Source organism: Gossypium hirsutum, chromosome D11 (genome assembly GCF_007990345.1).
Source record: "Gossypium hirsutum isolate 1008001.06 chromosome D11, Gossypium_hirsutum_v2.1, whole genome shotgun sequence".
Classification (NCBI taxonomy): domain Eukaryota; kingdom Viridiplantae; phylum Streptophyta; class Magnoliopsida; order Malvales; family Malvaceae; genus Gossypium; species Gossypium hirsutum.
The window spans coordinates 15203185-15226328 of record NC_053447.1 but is presented as its reverse complement, the minus strand read 5'-3'; the positions used below and the strand labels follow the sequence as shown (position 1 = coordinate 15226328).

General features: G+C 34.2%; 4 protein-coding genes and 1 non-coding gene across 5 annotated transcripts; all 5 read right to left on the bottom strand.

The window, feature by feature from the left end:
• Nucleotides 1-2426: 2426 nt before the first annotated feature.
• LOC121224016 (small nucleolar RNA U30) lies at nt 2427-2517 on the bottom strand. Its single transcript, XR_005921479.1, has one exon. It is a non-coding gene; the product is annotated as a small nucleolar RNA U30 (small nucleolar RNA).
• A 3390-nt stretch (nt 2518-5907) lies between these two features.
• On the bottom strand, nt 5908-6762 carry LOC107910960 (ferredoxin-2, mitochondrial). The gene has a single exon (XM_016838871.2). It carries the CDS (start codon nt 6572-6574, stop codon nt 6095-6097), a length of 480 nt encoding a protein of 159 aa, XP_016694360.2. The 5' UTR covers nt 6575-6762; the 3' UTR covers nt 5908-6094.
• Nucleotides 6763-9317: 2555 nt separating this feature from the next.
• On the bottom strand, nt 9318-12837 carry LOC107912512 (glycine oxidase). The gene is made up of 9 exons (XM_016840721.2): nt 12367-12837; nt 12132-12281; nt 11761-11975; nt 11591-11661; nt 11323-11482; nt 10596-10770; nt 10040-10198; nt 9819-9907; nt 9318-9622 (listed from the first exon to the last, which is right to left on the bottom strand). The coding sequence occupies exons 1-9, from the start codon at nt 12725-12727 to the stop codon at nt 9527-9529; spliced, it is 1476 nt and encodes a 491-aa protein (XP_016696210.1). The 5' UTR covers nt 12728-12837; the 3' UTR covers nt 9318-9526.
• Nucleotides 12838-13032: 195 nt separating this feature from the next.
• On the bottom strand, nt 13033-16486 carry LOC107912511 (poly(A)-specific ribonuclease PARN-like). Its single transcript, XM_016840720.2, has 8 exons — nt 16072-16486; nt 15650-15780; nt 15254-15448; nt 15055-15167; nt 14796-14912; nt 14599-14713; nt 14285-14500; nt 13033-14129 (listed from the first exon to the last, which is right to left on the bottom strand). The coding sequence occupies exons 1-8, from the start codon at nt 16398-16400 to the stop codon at nt 13489-13491; spliced, it is 1857 nt and encodes a 618-aa protein (XP_016696209.2). The 5' UTR covers nt 16401-16486; the 3' UTR covers nt 13033-13488.
• Nucleotides 16487-18522: 2036 nt separating this feature from the next.
• Nucleotides 18523-22939, bottom strand: LOC107912513 (serine carboxypeptidase-like 20). The gene is made up of 14 exons (XM_016840722.2): nt 22454-22939; nt 22192-22337; nt 21839-21915; nt 21604-21726; nt 21416-21518; nt 21284-21321; nt 21094-21195; nt 20502-20582; nt 20155-20397; nt 19814-19879; nt 19622-19743; nt 19139-19252; nt 18907-18952; nt 18523-18782 (listed from the first exon to the last, which is right to left on the bottom strand). Exons 1-14 carry the CDS (start codon nt 22582-22584, stop codon nt 18699-18701), a joined length of 1476 nt encoding a protein of 491 aa, XP_016696211.1. The 5' UTR covers nt 22585-22939; the 3' UTR covers nt 18523-18698.
• Nucleotides 22940-23144: the final 205 nt, after the last annotated feature.

Below are 23144 nucleotides of genomic sequence, written 5' to 3'. Positions count from 1 at the left end.
TGATGATTATTCTCGTAAAACTTGGGTTTACCTTCTACAAGAAAAATTAAAGGCTTTTAATGCATTTAAAAACTTCAAAGCTCATATAGAAAATGAGAATGGAAAAATCATTCAGGTTCTCCAAATTGATTGTGGTGGTGAATATTTCTCTAAGGCGTTTGAATTTTTTAGTGGCGTTCATGACATCCGAAGAGAACTCACAACTGCTTATGCACTATAACAAAATGGTGTATCGGAAAGGAAAAATAGAATCATTCCCAACATGGTTTAAAGCCTACTAGCAAGAGGGAGAATTCCAAAGGTTTTTTGGCCAGAAGCTATAATTTGGAGCATCTACATCTTGAATAGGAGTCTCGCTCATGCTCTTCGAGATGTGACTTTGAAGGAGGCTTGGAGTGAAATGAGATCAACAGTAGATCACTTCAAAATTTTTGAGTGCATTGCCTATGCACATGTCCCAAAGGAGAAAAGAAATAACCTTGATGATAGAGGTGATAAGTGCGTCTTTCTTGGTATTAGCAAAATATCAAAAGCATACAAATTGTTCAATCTTGTGACAAATAAGGTCATGATTAGCCGAGATGTTATGTTTGATGAAGAGAACACATGAAATTAGGATGAAGCACAACCTACTTAATTCCTTTGTGATAATGAAGTTGAAGAAATGCCGAATAATACTTCTCCACCAGCCATTAAAGTATTGCCTACACATAGAGAAGAAACTAGTGCAGTAACTGAAGCACTTCATTGTGTTCGAAGAAGGCCCAATATGGTTGCAAGATTATGAAGTAGTCGAAATTGGAGAAAATAATGATGCAATTACTCATTTTGCATTATTTGCATATTGAGACTTAACAAGTTTTGAAAGTGTTGTCAAGGAGACAAAATGGAAAAAAGACAATGAATGCTGAGATCGAAACAATTGAAAAAAATGATACTTGGGAGTTGACAAAGCTAAAGGAGAATGGAGAGGCTGACAAGCTAAAAGGTACAAACAAGATTATAATTTAGACTATACAAAAGTTTTTGCCCCAATTGTAAGACATGACACTATCAAATCAGTGATTGCTTTAGCAATGTGGAACTCTTGGCCTATCTTCTAGTTAGATGTAAAATCAACATTCTTATAGATACTTGGAAGAAATGGTATTTGTTAAACAACCCCATGATTATATTAAGGTTGGAAATAAGCATAAGATTTATCTATTAAAGAAAGCTCTTTCTGGACTAAAACAAGCTCCACGTTATTGGTATGGTCGCATTAAGGGTTATTTTTTAAAAGTGCGGTTTCAAAAGTTCCCATATGAACACACTTTTTGTTCAAATTGAAGATAATGGGAAAAAGTTGATTATGTGGTTAAATGTTAACAATCTTATTTTTACTAATGATAGGGTAAGGTTTGATTATTTTAAAAGATCTATGATAGATTAGTTTCAAATGTTTGATCTTTGGAAGATGCACTATTTTCTTGACCTAAATGCAATATTATGATGCAATTTCTCCTAAAAAAAATATGTGAAAATATTTTTAAATAAATTCAAGATGATAAATTGCAACTCTATCAACACTCTAACAAAACTCGCTTAAAGTCAATTAAAGAAGGAAATGGGCCGAAGGTGGATAGCACACTTTACAAGCAAATTGTAGGCAGTTCGAGGAATCTAACTACTGTGAGGCCAAACATTATGAGTCTTATTAGCAAGTAAATGAAATGTCCAACCAAAAAGCATTTATCAGCTGTCAAGAGAGAATCCTTCGTTACTTATAAGGAACAAAGAACTTTTAAGATTTTATGCAAGAAAAGTGAAATGTCAAACATAATTGACTTCACCAACAATGATTATGCAAGAGATTAAGATAACAAAATGAGCACTTCAAGCTATACTTTTATGCTTGACACAATGTATTTCATGATCATCTAAGAAGCAATCAATTGTTACATTATCAAGCTCAAAAGTTGAATTCATTGTTGCTACAAGCATATTATATAAAATTTAACCTCCTACTAAACCTTAACAATGAAAGAACATTTCAACCAGAGTGGATCAAATTGATGTATTTTACCAAGCTCTCGAGTTAAAATAATTTTTCAAATTCAAGAAAATATTTAACCTTTGACGTTAAATGATAACATTTGATAAATAAATTATTCCTAAAATTAAAAACTACCAAATATGGTTAAAGATTCTTTTTCATATTTAAGTTTTTGAACTTACTGATATTAAGTATTGTAACACCTAAAACTGGATTACATGTCAAAGGCAGCCAGTTTTTTCTCACTAGTTAGTCTTACTTGCCAAAATAATCTACATGAAATGCTTTTGTGATGGTAAAACAAATGTTCAAGTTCCCAAAACATTTTGCTTTACATTTTTTTTGTTGCTGATCTGACAAAAAAATTTGATTTTGCAAAGAGAGAGAAGAGGCTCAGAAAATGTTTAAGAATGGATGGAAAGTTTCATCCTCATATATAGAATCAGATTAACGAGATTAAAATTTCTATAATCAACATCGCCATCTCCTCCTTCTTCAATCATACATAAACATAGACATCAGATTTCATATAGACGAATGATATATAGCAAACGAAGAAACTGCCTCAAAACAAATTCATCTTTCGCAGAGTGCGTTTGCAACCATTTTTCTTTTAAGAAGAAAATTTAAAAAATAAGAAGGAAAAGAAAAGGAATATGCCAGTAAGAAAAGGGCCTGAAAAACCAGAAGGAAAAAGATGAGATTCAGGTGAGTGATACTGGCTGAGTTTACATATCGCAAGTATTTTTCCATTATTTGATTGACTGGGTCGATTCTATCTGCAACCCAACCAATAAGCTGACTTGCTTTAAAATCATGCAAATTTTTACTCACAAAAAGCATGAAAAAAATTTAGAAACATACGAAAATCCAAGGAAAAAGAAAATGATTCTGCTCTTAACATAACACAAGCTGCGGAGAAGAAGAGGCGAGAATGGGATACTATTTATATAGAAAAAGGAAGTTAGGGTTTTGTAGCTAATCAGGCCTGCCCCCCAAAGGCCCAGTATATTTGTAATATGATTTAAGTGATGGTGCACTGCATAGTCACTCAAAATTGAAATGTTTTCCATCATAAAAAAATCTAATAATTTTTCTTTAAAAAAGGTTCCAAGGGTCGAAACTCAAAAACAGTCAGTCCAAGTTACGAGCTAGATACTTAAATCAAATTATTTTTGTTTTCGTTTTTCTTAATAATGAAAATCCTTTAAAATAATATGGTTAATTAAAATTAAAACTTTTATTTTTGAAAAATAAAAATTAGGAATGCTAAAAGTTTGTTTTCAGTATTTTCACTCATCTGATAATCCATTGAAATAAATTAAAGTAAATTCCCTTTGGTTTTTAAAATATGTTTTATTTTTATTTTTATTTTCAGATGATAATTTTAATTTTCTATTTTCCAAAACTTAAAAGAAAGTTAATATTTTTGTGTCTAGTTAAGTTAAAACCAGATTTAATTTATTTAAAGTTAAAAACCCCTTACTTTTACCAAAAAAAAAAAGAATGGACACGAAGAAAATAAAAAAAAAACATTTTATTTTCAAATATTTTCACTTTTATAAAGCTTTTGTTAGTGAACAATAATGAAAATAACTTTTTATTATTTCTTAATTTTACATATTTTCATTTTCATTTTTCAAATATCATCTTAAAAACTTTCAACCAAATATTTTTTTTCAATGTTTTCCAATTTTCAAGAAAATGAAAACAAAAATGACTTATTTTATTTTAACATGATCCTTTAAATATTTTACCTTTAAAATTTTATTTATTAAAGGATCTAATTATATTTCATACTTAATTTTAATAAATATATCAAACGAATTTTATAGCTTAAATTCACTAATTAATTTTTCAATTTATCAAAACACCTAAAAGCCTTTGTAAAATGAAAAAAGAGAGTTAAAACCAAAGGTTTTTAATTTTAAATGAATTAACAAGAGTTCAAATTATATAAAGGCAAAAAATGCTTTATTCAATAATGTTTAAATACAAAGAAATTTAAAATTGTATTTCTCATATATTAAGAAAATAGGTACTAATATTAAAAACAAAATTTTAGTCTGAATTTCTTAAAAAATTAAAAACCAAATGAATCTAAATATTTATAAACACACGTATTGATAGTTAATTTGAGTTAGACTAAATTGTCATTCAAGCTATTAAATAAGTCAAATTTGATTTTAATTAGTACTGAAATTTGAGCTCCAACACAATAACAAGATATGAAATCAAAAACGAGAACCAAACACATATTTTACAAGCTTCAACTTTAAACGCAAGAATCCACACTGCCTGCTCTCAAGAAAAACGTCAGTAGTTGTAACAATATCAAGATGCCACACTATTATAATTGGGTGAAAACAAGTTCAACAACTCAAGGTTGAATTCAACCAATTTTTATGCTCCACTGCTTCACATCACGAAACAGCAAAAAACTGACACTACTAAAACCAAAGTAGCACCAAATTTTCTTACGAGATGTCATTACATTACCTAAGAAAGATGTATTGAGGTTACCCTCTATATTTCGGAATCTTGGCACTATTGAGAAGGAAAGATTTACTGGCTCGAAAACAGAAAATGTCATTCCGCAACCCAAGAACATGAGATTCTGTGAACCAAATGCCCACTAAATGACTAATATAGTTACTGAATATAAGAGATGATAAGATGAGGTTCTCTTGTGTACTGTGAGTGGATTTCAGCAATTTCAATATTGTAAACTAAGCTTTCTAAAACCGAAGTATGTTGAGCATCTGAAGTATATCCTCCATCATTTCAAACTCTTTACTGCCTATACAATGCATCAATCCAGTTATTGAATGAGAGACATCCTAATTCCAAACCAGTATGCATAAGATTAAACCATACCCTGTAGTCAAAGCTAACACACTAAAATTGAGACAACATTGAAGATTATAACTTTAACATCACAAATTGAAAGGCATGGTTAGGTCTAGTTCAGAAGAAAGGTATACACAAAATCCCAAGTCTGATTTGGGGACAAAGTTATTATAACATTTTAGAGGGGAAAAGAATGACTTCCACTAAATGAACTACAGAAATTTAACCTATTGTAACTCATAAAAGATAACCCCCTTTTACTGGGAATAGAAATTCATATTAGGAGTACAAGTATAAAGCCTGAACTGGAATTAAAGTGTATTGAAATCGAGGACCTTAACTTGGAGTTCTCAAGAAAATCAACTTATGTAGGATCTTCTTTTGTTTGCAAGTTATATTATTTTAAACCCATCGGAATATAATCCAGCTCTTTCCTGTACTTATGTGGCTTAAACTAATAATGGACGGCTTAATTGAAATTGAATATCAAGTACACTGTTCTGCAGAGTATGTCATCCACTCATCCCTATGTTCCTAAGCAATCCGATACTCAACCAAGTTTGCAATTACAGTCGTGTGATCTTTGTACTATAGCTAAAAAAGTCTGATGCTGTACTGATCTGGTCTGTTAAGTCACTACACAAAAACACTCCCTTTGCTCATAAATCATTAGAATCTGTAGAATAACGTTGCCTACAATCAGTTATACATAAACTAGGTTTGCTAGGGAATTAAATATCACCACTTAAGCATACAGCCCTACAGGAGTGATGAAGGAAAAAAAATGTACCTCCAATAAACAATTTTGATACCTCACATTAACAAATCAGACACCTTCCAAAGAAACATCTGATTTTCTTTATTTGCTACAGCTCTAGAAAATCAATCGACTGACATAATATTCAATATTTGAAAAAGAAAATCTCAGTCAATTCAATCACAGGTCCCTGTAATTTCTCTCCAAAGAAGCAATATAACTTTCTAGAAATTTAATAAAGCATGACAATGAAGAAATCGCAAAATAGCATAAAAAACTGTAGAATATCTTGCATTTAAATTCCAAGCACCCAAATCACATGGGGCAGCAATGCATAAAAATCATAAATAAAATCCGTTTCATTCAAAGTAACAAAATTATTATTACTTCCAGGAAAACAACAGAAATGCACTAAATGTTCCCACATTCATCTCTTTTTCCCCTACAAATATTTATGGAATATCCCACGGCTTAGCCTCGGGGACGGCGACGACCATACCTTGGAGCTGAGGCGTAAGCACGACCTGACATCCAAGCCTGGAATGCTTGTTCAAGATGCGACCCCTCGAATTCCTCACCAACACATACTCCTCATCATAGGTACGCGGCGGAAGCTTCTCGAGCCACTCCTGGGCAATGTTGACCTCGCATTCGGCGGAGCAAGCGTCGATCTCCTCGAGGCGGTGAGAGTCGGGGTCGATCAGGCCGCTGTTAGTCAAGGCACGAAGTAAGGTCTGGCCAGCGAGGCCGACAACCTCACGCTTCTGGCCTTCAGGGTCGATGGCGAAGAGCTTGACGAGCCGATCAGCAACTTTTTTGGAAGAGGAGGGGGAGGAGGTTAAGGTGGCGGAGGATCGGGTGAGGATTTGGGAGGAGAGATATGGGAGACGGTGGATTTGGGAGGTGAGTTTTTGGAGCGCCGAAATCGCCATATTGGGGGGGGGGGTGTGGAAAAGGTAGAGAAAGATTGGAGAGGAGGTTCAGTTCGGTGGGCCGTTCAGTGTTGTATTTCTTTTCAGCGATTTGGTTCGGTTATTAGGAGCTTGACTTTTGCAAAGTGGGCTCCCTACGGTTCGCAAGCCTGCGGTGCCAACCTAACCTTACGTTTTCCTTCCTTGCCAAAATAAAAGAAAATTAATATACAAGAATGGTTTTATTGCTAATATTCGAAGGTTAGATCCGATATTGATTAGCTGTAAACAAAAATTTGAAGCTTAATTTTTGAGAAAAAAAATTTATGAGTTTAAAAATGAAATTTATATTTAAAATATGAGTAAAATTAAAGCTCTAATGGTCGATGTTTTAGTTTGAAATGATTCGTTTTTAAAATTATACTATATTACGAATCTTAAAGTTATTATTATTAAGACTACTTTGGGCAATTTACTAAAAAAAGCTTATTTTTTTTAAATTACCGAAATGGGCTCGATATTTTATTATTTACCGGAATGGGCCTTTTTCGGCAAATCGCGTCCACGTCAGCGCGATGTCAGGGGACGTGCCAGGAAATCGTGGCCACGTCAGCGCGCTTTGCTGACGTGGCAACAAATCGCGTCCACGAGGGGGCAATTTGTTGCCACGTCAGCAAAGCGCGCTAACGTGGCCACGACTTGCCCAACGTGTGAACAGTGCGACTAATGAAATTTAATGTATATAGTTGCACTAAATTATTTATAATACCTAAATTATCCCTATTTATTTGTTATATTACATAAAATACTCCTTTGAAAATACAAAACATTATGATAGCTAATTTAAAATTTATTCTCCACAACTAATGAAAATCATTTAAAATACTAAAACTAGATCTGTCTGAACAAACACAAAAAAAAATTCAGCCCATTTACTAGGCTCGGCCCGAAATATGGGCCTGAGATTTTGCCCAGGCCCGGCCCAAAGAAAAAATGGGGCCCGAGCCCGGTCCCGGCCCGTTTTTAATTAAAATTAAAATTAAAATTATTTTTTTAATAAAATTAAAACTAATTGTTATTAAAATTAATTGTTAGTAAAATTATCAAATTATTAATTGTTAATTGTATTAATTGTTGTAATAAAATCTAACATTTGATTAGTAAATTTATCAAATTATTAATTGTATTAATTGTTGTAATAAAATCTAACATTTGATTAGTAAATTTATCAAATTATTAATTGTATTAATTGTATTAATTGTTGTAACAAAATCTAACATTTGATTAGTAAAACAAACTTGATATTTTATTATTATTATTATTTTGTAACACTAGTCAAGGAAATGAAAGTAAATAAACTTAAAATAAAAAACTATTATATTTTAAAAATAAAAAATATATATTTAATATTTTTCGGGCCAGGCCGGGCCCGGGCCAAAAAAATCTTACCCGAGGCCCGGCGCATTTTTTAAACGGGCCTAAAATTTTGCCCAAGCCCATATTTCGGGCCTATATTTTTACCCAAACCCTCCCATATTTCGGGCAGGCCGTCGGGCCGGGCCGGGCCGCCCGGCCCATGGACAGGTCTAGAACAAACTATAAGAAAATCCCTGGAATGCTGTGATTTCTTCGTCTTCAACGAAAGATCTCGAGAAAGATCACGGTGAGGAGAGCTTGTGCTTAATGAGGAAGCAAATTTGGACACTCAGAATCATCTAACAATTATGCAGAATAGTAGCCGTCTTTCTTCACAACTGAAACATCATCCCGAGAGCCGACATTGATGGTTTGTCCCTTGGGCAATGTTGTTTGATCATTCCCTCCTTCGAGTGCTTTTCGACTGATTACATGATGTATTTTGAGTTAGTACTTCAGTGAATGCATGCTCAACATTTGTAGATTCAAGGGTAGATGTTTCCATAAAGAAGCGCGTACACATGGGCGCGACTTATCTGTTTATTTTTTTCTCCAAACCTTAAAAATCCTAGAAACCCTAAAACTCTAAACCTTAAAATCCAAAAACCTACAAGTCAGGAAATAGCGGCCACGTCAGCAAAGCGCGCTGACGTGGCCGCGATTTCCTGGCACGTCCCCTGACATCGCGCTGACGTGGACGTGATTTGCCAGAAAATGACCCATTCCGGTAAATAATAAAATAACGGGCCATTTCAGTAAATTTATAAAAAAAATTAAGCTTTTATTGGTAAATCAGCTGAGTACTTTACCTAAATATTACTTACCCTAATAGAGCTAGTCTTAAACGCGGAACGGACGAAAATATTTATGATCATACTAAAAAAAATCATCATATGTTAATTCTTTGTTACCCTAAAAAAATTATGTTAAAAGTTTTCTATTTTGTATATTATATAATTTATATTATAATATAAATATTAAGCTAAATTGTTTATATTTAAATTTTCAATAAAAATATAATGATAATAATAATGTATATACATACAATTACTAAATATCAAATATATATTTATAAAAATAAGAACAAAATTTGAAACCCATGATTCGAATAAATACATTTAAATATCTATATATAATATTAATAATCCGACTCTACTAATTATTATTAATTTTCATACTTACAATATCTTAGTTCTACCACTAATCTTAACATCAATTCCAATATTTATAATTATGGGCAGTAAACTCCACACTCACCTTTCAAGTGACTTTTCTGAGAAAATCTAAACTATTTTTTTAATCGAAAATACAGAAATTCAAATTTCTGAATATCACAAATCCATTAAAGTAAGCTCGAATTTCATAAACCTTTTATTTCCCCAGAAACCATAGAGTTCACAAGCTTAGTTTATTTTCTAATCGCTACTTCTGAGAGTAGAGATTACATTTGAGACCAGAAAATGAAAGTTCAAAGTCCAACCAGCAGCTTATGATTTGGTCCAAAACTAGACCTGTCCTCTATAATATTTCTCTCCTTACTGTTTCATAGACTTTGAACTAACAACATCGACCTTCAGCAGCAAATGGTGAACTATCAACATGAGTGGTATTGCCCAATACCATATCAACAACCATCTCTGCAGTTCCCAAAGCCTGAAAATTAAACAAACTTGATGAATAAATGTCTTCAACATACAAGATATGGAGTTATTGAAGAACAAAACCTTGTAAGATCTATGGTTGACTGATCAACAGATTGCAAACAAACGAGGAAAGACCCATATTGTTTATTCCAAAATGGAACAATATAAAAGTTCCCAGAATATGGAACAGAAGACAGAAAAGTTACCATAGAGAGACCTCCTCCTTCATGTCCGGTTGCAAGGAACAAGTTCGACAAACCAGGAACATTTCCTATGACTGGCTTCCCGTCAGGCACTGACATATAAATAAAGACATTGTTTCAGGAATTTTATGTTGATTCAACTGTTCTGCATATCTAAATTTCAAAATAGCAGTTTATCCTAATGATACGAAAATATACAGTAGATGAAGTGCATGTGGACTTACTGTAAGGGCGTAGTCCTACTCTCACTTTTCGGTTCTTGATGAAATCTGTAAGAGACGGCTCTTTTAATTTGGGAAAGAACTCTCCAGCCCGTTTCCATATGTGAAGGACGATAGAGTCATCTACCTCGGTGCTGAACCCAGCAAACTGACGGCTGCTTCCTAGGACGGATTAAATTTACGACAAAATAAGTACGTAAAACAACAAATTAACATGATACAAAGGACATGTACACAAAGAACAAGTGAACAACTGGAACGAAAGAGAGACATAATTAAGCATGTTTATGCATTTTGTTTTGCAGAAATAAAGGCTACTGGGTAATCATCTATCAGACTATGTAACCATAAGATCTAGAAGTTAGAACTGAAGGACTTTGTTAAGAGCAGGGAAAACAAACAACATTTTGGAGTTCCATTCACTCTTACACTTCCTTGAGTGCTAAAGAGAATCAGAATAATAAAACCACAGGGACACCAAAATTATCATTTTACCATATGCAAATGTATATTTAAAAGCCAAGCATTGATAATAGCAAGTAATAGTGTTAAAATTTACCTAGAACAAGATTACCCATCATGTCGATTGTGGCTGTCATTGAAACAGAAAGGGTTTGGCTCTGATCATCGAGCCCTAAAGGAAAAGTTGCATTTTGATAATCAACATAACCAACCTCCATCGAACCGTGATTCAGTTGAAGGGGATTAAAGTTCTCAAAGACAAGAAGGTGACCCTGAGGCGCATATCAAAGGCAATGCAGAGATAAAAGAGAATTAAAGAAATAAGCATGGAAGAAGCACCAAAGAATTACAGTACCAAAATTAATAAATATCATCCTAGTACTTTGCAGGAATTTTCCTTCCAAGATATGTATGGCACTCTTCAACTGCATTTTAGTGGGCAAGGCTTTGCATCCAATATTATGAAATAGAACCGTGTTCTAGTCTATATATATGTGCATGCTCATGCATTGCACGTTGGAAACAGGTTAAATTTAATTCAGAAAATATAAAAAACACAATTTATAAAGCCCAAGCAACCACATCAGCGATTTTTTCTATAATTTACCAAGCTTACAACTGTCACAGAGCACTCTGATGAACAATCAAGACTATTACAGAGCATGATGGGGAGCTTTTAAACATAAATAATAAATATATCTAATTTAGCTTCCAATATTTATCAACAATTACAGTGTTTTTGAAACGTCATGATATAGCAGAAAGATCTACCATCCTATTATTCTATAACAGCATCCGCAAGGGGTAAAAAGAGCCATTCTCACCTTACGAGGCATTACAAGGGCATCCAATTGAATATGTGAACCTTTGAATAGGTCATGCATCAATGACCGACTCCAACAACCAGCTGCAACTACAATGGCCTTACCATACAAGGTATTATTGGAAGTCTGAACAGCTTCAAACTCCCCACTACTAGTAGATCTGAACTACAGGAGTTAAGAGAGTTACACAGACCTGAGTAATGATATACAAATATGTTTTTGTCTCTTTGTATCATCATTAATTTACTGCAGGAAAATGACGACCGACCTTACTAAACCTGTAACTGGCTCATGATAGAACTCTGCATATCTGCCTTCCGGTGCAAAAGATCTGTTAACCTATAGATCATTGGAGTCTGCGTTAGTTACAAATGAAGTTAAGACACCAACAATTATGCCAAATGCCATAAAAAATTAAGAACATGGTTATAAAGATACCTTTTCGATGTAAGAAACAGCTTGATAAGCATCCAACTGGCAATCATCAGGTGCAAAAGCAGCTCCACCATCAGTCCCGACATAAATTGCAGGTTCCTTGGAATGCAATTCATCAGTGGACAAATACTCAGCTCTCACACCAGCTTCAGACAGCTGACTCACTCTCTTTCTTAACATGACTGAATCCTCAGGAGTTCTGCCCACTAACAAGCTTCCTACACCTCAAAACACCATATATTACATGACTTCCGAAAAAGTTAACTCAAAATTTTAACTTTTAAAATAGTTAACAAAGATTCGAAAAGAAACCGGATAGCAAGCTGCAAAAATGACATGCAATCATTTTAACTACGTAAACATTAAACTAGTACCTGTCTTCTTCCAACCCAATACTTGAAGTGGGTCCATGCCTTGGTCTCGTATCGTCTCAGCCAACATCTTCCACAGTTGGTGACTTCTTTTGGTAAGTTCCCATGTCTCACTTGCGGGATTCTTATGTACCATCCATATGTAGCCCTGTCCTACACCCAATCAGAGTTTAGGAAATGCAAATAATAAAGAGAAGGATTGGGGGAGAAGATAATAGTTTAAAATAAGAGGGTTTACCAGCACCAGTGGCGCCGGAGCAAGGTACGGCCTTATCGACGACCGCAACGGATAGATCCGATCCGGTTAGAAATTGTCGGGCGATTGTCAACCCGATGACTCCTGCGCCCACAATCACGACGTCGAAAGAACGGGAAGAGGCCTTCCCCGGTTCTAAACCCGAATAACTGATGCGTTCGGGTCGGGTTGGTCTGGTTCCGTTGACCGAGAGTGAGAGCTTTTTCGTTGGGATTTTGGATCCGAACAAGCCTGATTCGAATGAGAAGGAACATAATCGATTTACATTGACTGAAGTGACGCCATCTTTGATAAAATGGTTGGAGGAGCTTGGGGAGTTAACTGCAATTGAAGCTGAAGACATGGTTTTTGCTGGTTCTGCTTTGATGTTTAAACTCCTTTACACTTACTATTTTTCAATTACAATTAGGAAAAAAGAAAGTACAAACTGGGCTGGTTTTGGTTGAAGCCCATTCAATTTTCCAGTCAGGTTTTTTTCTAGGGTTTTTTTTTTTTAATTTCAATCTAATATCTGCTACGGTATTACATTACATGTGAACTTTGATAATTACTTTTGTAAACTTTTGGATAATTAAACAAAAATAATCACGTTAAAATCCAAATGAAATTATTTAAAAGTTAAATGCGAAGTAGAGCCAAATATATATATATTTGAAACTATTATCTCACTAATTATTGATGAATGACGTATATAGTCATTGTATAAGCAAACTTTCCTCCCAACATGGAACTTGGGAACTTCTGTCAAGAAGTTTTTCCGACCTCTCTTACATATATCCTTCTTATCAAAGCCTTCCAAAATCTTATAAGTGTTCAACACATGACAAATGATGATTACTCAAATCAAATGTGCATAAGGTTAGCACAGTATTAGCAGAGGTACAAGGAAAACAATACTAAATGAAACCAAATATTGGTCAATCCGGCTTGATATATGCTGCAGCAATCCAGGTGATTGGTCTATAAGAACATTTTCCGAGTGATGAATGATCACAGCTTAAAGATTGGTATCAGACTAGTACCAACACTAATATCAACTCTAAGCCTACTGCTCAGCTGTTGCAAATACAGATAATATCCCTGAGAAATGAAAATGTCAGTACCTTATAAGTCGTCCAAGTTAATAATTAAGTCATTGCACCAGTAAATCTCGGCTGGCTTTGTTTCCGGATCACTTTGAGATAAGCGATCAGGAGTTGCAGAGGCTTTGTCCAAGGAACTTGCTAAATCTGTCTCCCATAAACCCAAACTACAGGCCCTCTTGTATGTATCATAATCTGCTGCCCTTAAGCCTTCTGAGACCAATTCGCTCAATGATCCACTGATTTCTTCACTATTCATTACATCCAGGAAAGCTTGAGATAAATTAGGATGAAAGAAAACCAGAATGGCACAGCTCTTATCAACTAAACAGACATCAAATTCTTCAGAGAAAACATCATGGGACCCTTGAAGCAGGCTCTTAAGCATTCCAGCAGACAGCCTGTTCCTGAATCCCCACAAGAAAACTAAATCCTTGCAATCTACTTTTCTTGGGCTATTTGTCCAAATTCTGATACCCCCGTCAAGTGATTCTTCGGAATTTCCAGAACATGATCTGAAGGCATTTGCATACCCATCAAGGACTTTTCCATCACTAGACTGGATAGAACCGGGGGTGATCTTCAGTACAGAGCACAATTTTGCAAATAAATAACATATTCTTACAACAGTTCGCCCATGAATCTTGCTTTCATCTAACAAAGCTGAAAAACACAACATGATGTATGAAGGACATAAATGTGAAGCATGAGCAATAACCTAGTGATTGGTAGTTCTGGTACATTACCAAGTTAGCCAAGAATGAAAGTAAAAATTTATGAAAATCAGCTGCATAGCATAACTAGAGAGACCTACTAACCTCCATGGGAAAGTTCCATTTCAACGGGAGCAAAGAAACGATTCTTGAGGTAAGATACAGCTGCAGGTATGCTGGTCACATTTTCTAGAGGACCAATTCCCTTCATCATATGGCTAACATCAAATATATGGGGAAAGATGGATTGTAAAGAGTTAAGGAACTCATTCACATCGAGAGGAAGTGGAGCTATGAATTTTGAATGAATAACAGAGAAATCTGCAGGAACAAGTTATTGTTTAGGTCACCATTAATAAAAAAACATAAACATAATGATATAGACTAAAAGTACTGGAACTTTTGCCATAAAGATACACCATTAAGGGTATTGTGGGAGACAACAGGTTTCTGTGAAGCAGATACCAATTCGATCACCTCTCGAAAGCCCCTCATTTTCTTGTTTTGTTCCTCTTCAGCATTCTGAAGCTCCCTCTGTTAATCAAGATCCCCATTTACAAAGTTTAGAAAGAACCAAACCACTAATTCTGATCAAGGATCGAGATTTATTTGCTACCTCAAGAAGACTCTTGTCTTCTTTTGAACTTGTTAGAACAACACGAACTGCCTGGGTTCCTCCACCCTTTGTTGGGATTTTTAAAGCAACAAGATCATCAAAGAACTCTCTCAACATCTATATCAAATAAACAAATTTCATGACATTATTCACAAAAGAAAAGCCCAAAAATTCCCACTTTCCATAACAGCATTACATGAGATTTAATTTTGCATCACTCCCTTAATTATGGATTGAAACTAGTATCAGGTGAGTCTACCTCTAATGCAAGTTGAACTTGACGTTCACTGCATACGTCTATTGTCATGCATGGTCTAGACCCATACTGTTCACCCCCTAAGACAAGTTTTTGCAGTGATTTTACAAGAGCATCTGCCAACAAAAAAGTTAACACACTGAACAACAGGAAGCAACGAAAAGATAATAAATAACCAAACATCTAATGCAAAATATTTCACCATCTATCTTTTTGCTTGTCGAGTCGGTGCAGGACTTTTTCCAATGCTTAATACGAGATTTAACCCTTTCTACAAATACTGTATCAGCAACAGTCGGAGGTGAAGAAGAAGCTTCCACAACATGATTTAAATTAATTGGATTGGCCATTCGAACTTTTGCTGCCAACTCTTGTGCTCTCGATAAGTACGATATACCTATAAAAAGAACAAAGTAACTCTTTCGGCTTAGCTCAAAAGTCCACAGAGAATTTATATCCTGATTCTAATTCGCTTGAATTATGCAGTAAAGCACAAAAGGCACAAGCTTTTCACTAAGTTTTGACACTTGTCATCATGTTTCACAAATATCATATCAGTAATGGAAGTGTTAAAAAAGTGAAGAGAATAGGATTTTACCATCATATATGCAAGCATTAAAATCGAAACCTTGTCGAGCCATAGCTGTCAAATAAGAAGTTTGGCATGAAAAACTGTAAGAAGGCATCCCAGTGTTTAATTCATCCCTTGGGAACAAATGGAAATTATACCTGCAATGACAATTAAAAAAAAGAAAGCTGCAACTTAATTCTTACAAATAATGGCTAATTCTTTCAACCTAAAATTTCACCCCGTAATGTAATCCTGAAATTCCACAGAACTAAAATTTTAACTTCTAATTTTCCAAATTACCTTTAATTTACAAATGATAATCCTGAAAAAATTTCAAATTAACCGAATGTTTTTCAAATTTGAACAGAAATTTACATCCTAAAACTGAATATTATTATTTTTTCAAAGATAAAATGAATCATTATATAAATAAAAGGTTGAGAACTGACGGGTGGGCAGTGACTTTGGAGCCAGATATGGTAAAGGGGCAGATGGCGAACTGGAGGAGCTGGAAGCGTTCGGCGGCGCGACGGACCTTGAGGTAAGCGGTTTCCGGCGAGTCGAAGGAGGAGACTCGGTTCCAAGGAGCGGAGAAAGAACCGGTGTTCTGGAGCGAAACCGCGACGAACTCGGAAGCGGAAAGGTGGGACTTGAACTCCTGGAGTGAATCACTGAAGTTGGATTTGGTAACCTGCTTTACGCTCCATTGGAGCTTATGCCGATGGCTGTTTGGGGATATTTTGGTGCCAAAAAAACGTCTCCTTATTAAAATCACCATTCTCAGTCTTTTGCTTTGATCCGCTGGGGTTTTGAAGTGGTTTTAGCTTCGGTGTTGTCAAATAAACTTTCCGTTGGATCGGGTAACCGGCAACACAGCCCATATATTGGAACGGGTTAAAGCTTAGCTACTAGTGTCACGTGACACTAGTAGTGAGTATTTACATTGAACTCCTCTCCTAGAGGTGATCATGGGTTGGGCTATCTAGTCGGGTCTGATGGCCCGCCCGAAAAATAGGAGAGTTTAGTTAAAAATATAGGTTCGAAAAAGAGACTAGTTTAGAAAACGGGCCGGGCCTCGAGTAAGACTTTTTTGGCCTGGGCCCGGCCTGAATTATATTAAATATATATATTTTTTATTTTTAATCAAATATGTTTTTTATTAAATATATATTTTTAGACTTTTAATTTAAATTATATATTAAATATATATATTTATTTTTATTCAAATATGGGTCAGGCTCGGGCTTAGCAAATTTCTTTTGAGCCGGGCTTAGACAATTTTTTAAGCTCATATTTTGGGCCGAATTCGGGCCCAGGCCAAGAAAATAGGCCTAAAATTTTGTCTGGTCCCGGCCCGACCCGGCCCATGATAACCTCTATCTCCAATGCCTAAATCAGAATAAAAACGCATTTAAGCAGGTGTTGTTTTAATTATTACAATACAATAATGTGAATTAAGTTAACTTTCAATCAACTTAAAATATTTTTTATTCAACATTAACTTAATTGAAAATTGGAAAAATATTTTAATAAATTTTAAGCAAAATTATTAGAAAGGTTAATATAATTTTTAACCCATAAATTTAATATCTAGGTTTATTTTGATATTATACTCCTTTTTATGGTCTACTTTGATAATTAAAAAAATATAACACATATTTTTTAGCACGTTAATAAATGTATAGAAGTGAAACTACACGTCAATATCATGGGCCAAAAATTACACATATGGGTTAATATTTACTATTTCGGTAGTATACTTTTTTTATTCGACAAGTAATTTTAGAAAATTGCTACATGTCTTTTTTAAAAAAAATTATTTAATTATTTAATTGTGAAATTTAAAAGTTTTCAATGATGTATCAAATAATTTTTCTAAAAATATTAATATCTTTACCTTTTTTTTAATTTAAATTTTCAAAAGAAAATGAGCAAATATGATATATTCCCTCAAATTATCAACATGGCCTTGCTAGGGTAAAAATATTATAATAGACTTTGCACATTTTAATTTTTTTATTGAAAATAGATAAATTAATCCCTACGCGTCAGAATTAAATAATTCATCTGGTAAAACTATATTGTTAAATACTTATTTTAGTGTTTTATGTGTAAAGCATAATAGTAAATTTAATCCTCAAGAAAAAGGACCAAATTACACTAAGAGATATAATATAAGGATTGTTTAGAACTTAAAAGAATTTTTTGTCTGCCCGTGGCAAGGAAGGATGCTTATACAGAAGCAGATGACGTTTTGACAGTGGCAAGAAAATATATTACGTAAAATAAGGGTCTGTTTGATTGACGGAATTGATTTTCCGGAAAATCATTTCCAACTTTTCCAGCGTTTGATTGGCGGAAAACATTTTCTATTTGAAAAATGAACTCCACAACAAGGGAAAATGGGTTACATTCTAGGAAAAATGTGTTACCCTTTCAATTTCCGTAAGACATTTTCCGTGTTCTCCTCTCTATCACCTCCTTCATTCATTCCTTCATTTCCGGTAGAAAACTGCTTCTATCATCGATTTTCCAATAACTTGATTTTTTAATTATTCAATACTTGTTTTTTTAACACAATTATAAATAATTTATTTGATATTAGTTTTTTTCAATTTATAACGATTAATATTGTAGCTTAATAATTGAGTATTATTATAAATAAATCATTGCAATATATGTAAAAATAATTTAAAATATAAAAATTTATTAATATATGTAAAAACAACTTTTCCGAAAAATATTTTCAGGAAATCTGTCAAACAGCAGAAAATATTTTACACAGATTTAATCAAACACCAGAAAATATTTTCCAATAAATCATTTTACAGAAAAGTAAAACATTTTTCAGAAATCATTTTACGGAAAATATTTTACTGGCAATCAAACAGACCCTAATATGACCAAAGAAAGTAACATTCAATTTATTTATTTTTTAAATAAAAGAGAAAATAACATTAAAATCTTACTAACTCATTCATAGAGATACAAGCAATCCAGGAATTTGCTCTTCCATTAAATTAATTCCTTGGATAAGCCATCATCAACATACAGTTAGGAGGAACTAAAACAAGCATCATATAGCTTTCCCGGCAAGGAATCTGCTATAAAAATCTAATGCCTCTTCAGGTTTGTATTCTGGAACAGTATGTCCTGCTCCCTGGATTTATACCAAAAAAAAAAATTGAATTAAAACTGGGAATTCGAAAATTTTACGATTTAGACCATTTACATTCAGATTCATCCTTGTTATTTTATCAGAAAGTCCGCAATGCGGTCGATACCTTTATGGTTAAAAAGGTCAGGTTGTTCGCATAACCTTGTAAATACCTGCAAATGCATTCCAAAATATATACAAAGTCAATTATAAAGTAAAATAAAGCATTACGAGCATTAGTTCGGAAAGGAAAACGGGAAATCTAGGCAGTGACAGATTCAGCATGAGATTCGGTTCTGGTTATCGGTTTGTAAAATACTTTTTGCATATGTTAAGTGAAAGAAAGGGCTGAAAATTACCCAGCAACTTGTCCATTGGACATCCATGGCCTCCATTCATCTACTATCTCGTATCCAATGGATCTCGTCCAGGCTTGGCTCCCAGTGAATGGAACACACATATCATGATCCCCACTGCCACAAAAGTTACATACATACACTTATCAGAAAACATTACCTGGTAGAGCACTCATTTTGCCTTAAAACCCGGATTTCATTATTAAACATCATGAAATTCAATCGATCAGTGCGGCTTCAGATAAAAAAAGTTAACACTGGCTTAGCATGTCCAGGACGATTAGTTCAAATCCATAACAAGTTACAAACTCGACATATCAAGACCAATGAATCATTCTTTTAGGTAATCTTTTTTTCATTTAGGAAAAGATTAGTGAAACATGCCTTGCACCAAGGCTAAAAGTCCTTAAATTCTTTTCGGGTCCATGATGAGAAAAAAATTCTGAAAGAAACTGTAATACTATACAACATTAAAAGGAGATTTACCTGTATATGAGTGCCCGATACCCACCAGAAGTAAGATTCTTGTGATACACGATCATGCTACCAGCATCGTGATCATACAAGATCTTGTCTGTGCATAACTCCCATTTCCCGATTGCAGTCTCCTATGGTGCCAAAGGATCATAAAATTAATATTATTTTAAAAAATGGAGTAATGACTTCGAGAGTGCTTACCTCTTCAGCATGAATTGCCTTCCTAACTGCTGGATCATTCAGCCATTGTGTTGCTACTGTATCATCCTACACAATTAATATAAAGTTTTGAGTATGTAATTTATCAATATAATTCCAATAAGATGGTTTGAGACGAATAACAAAATAAATAAGAACAAATCAGTTACACGAGTTGTATGCACAAAAGGAATAGCTGAGCTAAGAACTTGACAGAAAAAAGCAGATGAAAGTCGAAACTATAAACTGAAGGTTATTGACCTCAGAAAAAGAGCAAAGCTACAAAATAGATGTGAAACAAGATAAAAACAAGCAATCATCACATACAATAAGTTAGAACTTACGGTGCATGGAACACTTTCGGCATCAAGAAGTTGTGGCCATGTTGGAACAATTCCATCTCTCACAGGAGCTCTAAGCGGCCAGGCACGACCGAACATCCTTGTCCTTACAGCAAGAGGCCTGTTGGTCTCACCAAGCTTCCGGAAGCTTGAAGGTAGTCTAATCTTAATATCTGTATTCTCAAGCGTTTCCGGTGCATGGTAACAAGGTTCTAGGATGTCATATATGTTTAAATCCTTTATGTTCTGCAATTAGTCAAAAGTTTAGAAGCAAACCAAAGAGAATGCAAGTGCTGATTATCTGGACTTTCCCTTTAATCAATGTAAATAAGCAACTAAAGCACAATTACCTTCTCAACCTTTTCCAGTTTGCTTTCACAAGTTTCACTGAGTAGAATGTAGAAATTACCCTTGCACTCACTGTTAACCTCCTGAAAATATGTAATAAGATTGAACTATCAGAACTATGTTTTTGGGGAAAAAGAACCATGGCCTTTTTTTCAACCTAGCACTTATAACAAGTTAGAATATATAGGCTTCCAATAACAAATCTGGAAACTTTAAAGAAAAAAAAATGAAAAACTTAGGTTCCTACAGTTGCTTAATCACATCATGCATTTGTAACAAGCATTGGTTACTAGTACCAAACTTAAATCTACTAGTTCAAAGAGGTAAAAAGTATATAGCATATCGGGCCATGGACCGGAAAAAGGATAACATGCCAGAAACTAAGAAAAGCCACTATCTGGAAATGTAGATTCAGGTCAAAAGTAGAACAGGAAGTTCAAATACTTTCAGTTTAGCAAATTTTCAGACCCAGTAATTACAACTAGTACTGGCACCTTCCATGAGGGGTCATTGAAAGGAAAATATAATGTTATGAAGGAAAATGAAACTGGAACTAGAATAAGATATATGGAAATCAGGGACTGCTCCACGCACCTCATATAGTTCATCTGAGATCAGGCCCATCCCATGGGCAAATGGAACAAGAGCATTGCCATCGAATTCATCATCTGCAACTCCATTTCCCACCAAATATCCCTGTGCATGATGTATTCAAGTTACAGCTAGAATGCATGTGCTTAAAAGCTTAAACTTCAATCAAAATAGTTTCCAGAAAATTTTGTACCTTGAAGTTAGGAATAGGCTTTTTCTGAGCAACAATTCCTGTAAACGATTCATATCTGCACTTTAGATTTATCCTTTCAACTTATTAAAGTCTAAACTAAGATGATGTATATAAATATATATATGTACGTACCTTTCACGACTTCAGAAGATAGAGTAGGCACATATACACCAGCATACGACTCTCCGGCAATAAAAAAGGGGTTTGGAAGGAACTCAGAGTATAGTTCAAACCACTGATACACAACAGATACTTAAAGCATAAGTATCTCAGTTAATAAAGAACTTGAGCAATAATAATGAATAAATTTGATGTATAACCTTGAGCAAAAATGCATGGGTGTCAATGGCAGTCTGTACATCACCAGTCTCATAATCACTTTTGTTCTTCGAATACGAAAACCCAACACCGACCGGAGAATCTAAATATATAATGTTAGAGACCTAAAAGAAAAAGAAAACTGTGAATATGATATCTTTACCACAATGGGGAAACGAACATAAACAAATCAAACATCTCCCTTTGTCCTATAAAACAAAAGTGAAAAATTACAACCTTGGACCAACTATAGGGATTGAGATGTAGTTGGGGCAAACTCTCATTTGCCTTTGCTGCTTCAAAATTGAAAGGCCCTGTTAATTGAAAGCAAATATTATAAATTTGACAAAACAGGAACAACTGAGTTACTACAGGGGATCCCTAATACCCTAGTAAATAAATTGCAGAACTTTTACCTTTCCTCCACTCATTGTTCAAGTAAATAATTTCAAAGTCTAGAAACCCAAATAAGCAGATTATTGTAAACCCTAAGGTAAATCTGAAATGTTGTAATATCTGGTGAAACAGATGAAGTATTTGCATTGACTTATGGTCTATGTTCTACAGTATATTACTATATATCTATATACCATGCTCGTAAACAAAGCCGTCAAAGCTGGAACATCCAGGTCCACCATTGAGCCAAAGAACCAGTGCATCCTCTGATGGATTCCTTTCAGATTCCACAAAATAGTAAAACATGTTCTTGCCATGATTTTGATCGACATTCACATACCTTCAAGAACAAAAAAAAAAAGAAAAGAGTTTGACCAAGACTTTTATGGTGCCCAAATTATAGGAAACAAGAAAAAGATGGAAATTAATAACGAAAATGTTGAAATCAGTGAATACCCAGAGTAGTGCTTTGAAGGAAAAGTGCCAGAAAAGCCAGGGAGTTGAGTGACCAGAGCCTCCTCAGGAGCTGACTGAGTTAATACAACAAAGCTACAGAAGAGGCAAAAATATAGGAAATTGTCAGCCATAGCTACAGTATTTTGGAGTGGAAGTTTTTCACTATGGATTGATTGATGCTATATTTGTGGAATTTAAAGAGATTGTTGTCCCTGAAATGTACCCAAGAAACTATGATTTTGGTTTAAGATAATGACACAAAATGATGGGAGGTTTTGTTCTTTTTGCAAGTTGGTTAAAAGTTTGATCTGTTTATGCTTTCAAGGCAAGAAAAACAGACGAAAGGGCATGGAAAGACAAATAAATGATCTGACGACTTAAGTAATCCAAATGATTCAATGAAACAGAAAACCACTTGCTAATCACACTCGAGTTCTGAGATAGAGGTTGCTGTACGATTACCGAAGGTAAAAATCATAGGCCCCCTTGTAGATGGAGAAATAAGCAATATATATTAGTTTTTAATATTTATTAATCAAATATATTAAATTATTTTATATTAAGATTAATTTTTTATTTCAAATATGGTACAATTTAATTAACTTCTATTATATTGACTTTGAAATTGTTATTTATAAAAATATGACTATCATTGTCAAATACCTATATTTATAAAGGAGTCATCAAAACT

Excerpts from the sequence above, each read along its gene's own strand:
- LOC107910960 (XM_016838871.2), bottom strand. The coding sequence starts at position 6,574 with ATGGCGATTTCGGCGCTCCAAAAACTCACCTCCCAAATCCACCGTCTC.
- LOC107912512 (XM_016840721.2), bottom strand. The coding sequence starts at position 12,727 with ATGTCTTCAGCTTCAATTGCAGTTAACTCCCCAAGCTCCTCCAACCAT. Across the intron at positions 11,976-12,131 it reads ATTGGGTTGGAAGAAGACAG|GAAGCTTGTTAGTGGGCAGA; the intron begins GTACTAGTTTAA and ends TTTGAGGTGTAG. Across the intron at positions 10,199-10,595 it reads GATGGGTAATCTTGTTCTAG|GAAGCAGCCGTCAGTTTGCT; the intron begins GTAAATTTTAAC and ends AATCCGTCCTAG.
- LOC107912511 (XM_016840720.2), bottom strand. The coding sequence starts at position 16,400 with ATGGTGATTTTAATAAGGAGACGTTTTTTTGGCACCAAAATATCCCCA. Across the intron at positions 14,501-14,598 it reads CTCCCACAATACCCTTAATG|ATTTCTCTGTTATTCATTCA; the intron begins GTGTATCTTTAT and ends TTGTTCCTGCAG. Across the intron at positions 14,130-14,284 it reads AATGGAACTTTCCCATGGAG|CTTTGTTAGATGAAAGCAAG; the intron begins GTTAGTAGGTCT and ends TGTGTTTTTCAG.
- LOC107912513 (XM_016840722.2), bottom strand. The coding sequence starts at position 22,584 with ATGGCTGACAATTTCCTATATTTTTGCCTCTTCTGTAGCTTTGTTGTA. Across the intron at positions 22,338-22,453 it reads CCTTCAAAGCACTACTCTGG|GTATGTGAATGTCGATCAAA; the intron begins GTATTCACTGAT and ends TTGTTCTTGAAG. Across the intron at positions 21,727-21,838 it reads ATCCCTATAGTTGGTCCAAG|GTCTCTAACATTATATATTT; the intron begins GTTGTAATTTTT and ends TTTTTCTTTTAG.